This window comes from Nanorana parkeri, unplaced genomic scaffold (assembly GCF_000935625.1).
Source record: "Nanorana parkeri isolate BGI_ZX_2015 unplaced genomic scaffold, ASM93562v1 scaffold1237, whole genome shotgun sequence".
Classification (NCBI taxonomy): domain Eukaryota; kingdom Metazoa; phylum Chordata; class Amphibia; order Anura; family Dicroglossidae; genus Nanorana; species Nanorana parkeri.
In genome coordinates, this window is record NW_017307505.1 from 245,966 (window position 1) to 249,030 (window position 3,065).

Below are 3,065 nucleotides of genomic sequence, written 5' to 3' on the forward strand. Positions count from 1 at the left end.
AACTTAACCACATTGCCTATTTAGACTCTAGCATGGCTTCCAGCAGCGAGGGCCGGTGGATCCATCGATGCGGGGAAGCTTTGCCTGGAGATGGGTTTTGAATATACATTTTTGATCAGTATAAAACTTCAGCTACTGTGCTTGCACCAATTTACCACCCTCTTCGTTCATCAGATCGCTGCAGTCTTCTAGATCCTAAGAGGACCTCCCCACTGAAAAGGCAATAGAGCGTCCACGTCACCCAGACAGTGATGTGGACAACCAAAGAACGACCCTCTGCTGTTCGGCCCGTGGAGCTGAACAAGAAAAACCGCTGAGTGTATGGCCTGCATAAGACATGTGCATACCTCCTGTTTCCAGGAGTCTCTGCTGTGCTACCTCTATCCTCAGCTATAGATAACCTTTAGGCCTCATTCACACGAGAAAAAGGCCGGCACGTACAACTCCGTGCTGCGTGCACGGCCGTACCGGGCCGCTCCCGGGAAGGACAGGTGCTGCGTGTGATTAGTATGCAGCCCCTGTCCTTCTCTATGGGAGTACACGACCGTACGCCGCCCTACGCTCACCCCAAGTGCAGGTCCGTACAGGTGCGGGTGTCCCCGGCTCGGACGCAGACTGGATCCATCCTTTCAGCGTACGTGTACGCTCACCCGCACGGACATGCAGGTGGCGTACGGCCGCGTACTCCCATAGAAAAGGACAGGGGCTGCGTACTAATCACACGCAGCACCTGGCCTTCTCCGTAGCTGCCCGATACATGCTGGAAGTTGATTGGTTCCTGTCTAAATTGGCCCTCTATGCATGTGAGATAGGTACCTTAGATTGCAAGCTCCGTGAGGTCAGGGACTGATGTGAATGTGCAGTGTGGTATAAATACCAATAATAATAATGTGTCTTTGCTGAGACTCCAGAGTTTCTTTCCTGTTATCACAGCCTTCATGTCTTGCTGCTTTTCTCTCCCCCCCCCCCCCCCTGTCTGCAGATCATTCTGTCCTCGTTCAAGCACGGCCTCTTCAGTGGGCAGTGGATGCAGCAGGTCAGCTATGCTCGCTTTGAAGGAATTTTCCGCTGCATTCCCATCTTCGGCATGTCCTTTGCCTGCCAGTCGTAAGTATCTCCATTTTGTTAATCAATATCATTATATATCTTTATAGAAAAAACATCACATGAAAAATACTCTGCCGTCGCGGGTGTGACTTTTCCTTGACTACTTGCTGGGCTGTCATTCTGAGCCATTGACTTCAGAACATTTGGCTTTGCTGACCTGGAACAAGTATGCAAATCAGCAAATGTGATCCCGGGCCTAGTCCTGGGTGGGTGAAGCTGCACCTTTTTGTTTTTTTCACTACAGGTCATGTCGCTGTGACAGGAAGTAATAGGCCGACCACGAAGTAGGGTGACTGCTCACGACTGAGGCTTCTTGTAACATTATTTTGCTTTGGGACAGATTCAGCTAAAGCTCAAGAGGTGTTTTTGAAATTAAAGCTAAATTCCTGGCAAATATAGGAGGCACATTTATTTCAGCCCTGAAATCATTAAAGGAGAACTATGGGGTCAGTGTTTTTCCCCATAGTTCTCCTTAGGGTAACGGGAGGACACAAACAAGATATTATTTTAAAGGCAAGCATTGTAAGTACCTGCATATGACTTGGCATCAGCCCCTTGCAATTCTCTTTATAGCAGAACTCAGAATAGGAAAGGGAGAAGCAGCACGAGAAGCCTGTAAGTTATGCGGCACAGCTCATGTGCTAGCAAGGGACATGCTGATAGGAGAGAGAGTAAGGGTGACAGAGAGATGAGCTCATCAGTCTGCAGCTTCTCCTTTCACTGCCCAGTCACAGGCTGGGGGAGGGACAAGATCCAAAAGTGTTACTGAACTGCAGTAGAGAAAATTCAGGCCCCCTTCCCTGCCAGACAGGGCTGTGTTGTGTAACAGGGCTTTATAAATCCTAGGACTGGATGGACAGGAATGCAAATCCTTTGGCAGATAAAACAGCCACTGTATATGTATCTTATCTGTGTGTCTGGAGTAAAGATAACCTGTCATGATTGAAGTACGGAGGCTGCCACTTTCCTTCTGGAAATACTAGTGATCCGAGTTGCCATGCTGATCCCTTGTCTTCAATGGTTTGAATCCATGACATGGCAAGAACGCAGCAGGAGGCATCATAATGAAGTGACAACTCCTGATTTTCCTGCTTGTGTCGCGTTGCTGACTCTAGTATTGAAACCAGGGGATTGTCATGACAGCCAGGCCCCTGGCATTTGCTGATGGAGGTCAGACATTCCCTCATGACAGCCTTCGTCAGATCTGCACATAGGAAGGATCAATATTTAGACAGAGCTGCCGATCGGCCTTCTCTTCCCGAACTTCGGTCCCCCAAAGATTCTTTGGTAGCACGTAGACAGGTCATGTGACCAAAAGTCCATGTATCCCATCGCACTCCTGACCGGAAAATGCCCATGCAGCATGGGCGGGTGCAGCAGCAACAACGGATGCCTCCGTCAAAACGTACAAAAATAATAAAGTCACCGGGACTCCCAAGTATTCAAGTCAATACGTTTATTGACCCGAGTGAAAACACTTGGGTCGATAAACTTATTGACTTGAATACTTGGGAGTCCCGGTGACTTTATTATTTTTGTAGGTCATGTGACCAGCCGCTCATAGGTAGAACGGATTTAAATGCTATGACAGAGGACATATCTTTACTTTCATCTCATGTAGTTTGTGGCCAACCAGAGTCTGAGAATTTTCCGTTTGAAAATGTGAACCATGCCCCCTGTTAAAGTGACGGTCAATCACTCAGCTTGTCCCGCGAGCCCCCAGTTGTGCTGTAGTCGTTGATGTGCGCTGTTAACCCTGAACCGATGACACATGTCGCCCATCTGCTATTCCGAACCGGTGATCAGCAGTTGTGCTTTCCTGGAACGGCAGCCATAAAACGATTGCCGCAGGAAGGTTCCGTAGGGGATCTCGCACTGAACGAGGTGCAGGCCGCTTTCCTCCTAATGCCATTGCAGAGATCAGGTTGCCCGGCCTGGCATATAGCACGCCATCCTGA

At 49.0% G+C, this 3,065-nt stretch overlaps 1 protein-coding gene across 1 annotated transcript in view; it reads left to right on the forward strand.

Moving 5' to 3' along the window:
* SLC38A10 (solute carrier family 38 member 10) overlaps positions 1–3,065 on the forward strand; it is an 86,031-nt gene that overhangs the window by 16,878 nt on the left and 66,088 nt on the right. The window contains exon 6 of the mRNA XM_018568730.1: positions 983–1,107. Coding sequence (XP_018424232.1) covers positions 983–1,107 — 125 coding nt within the window. The remainder of the gene's footprint in view (positions 1–982; positions 1,108–3,065) is intronic.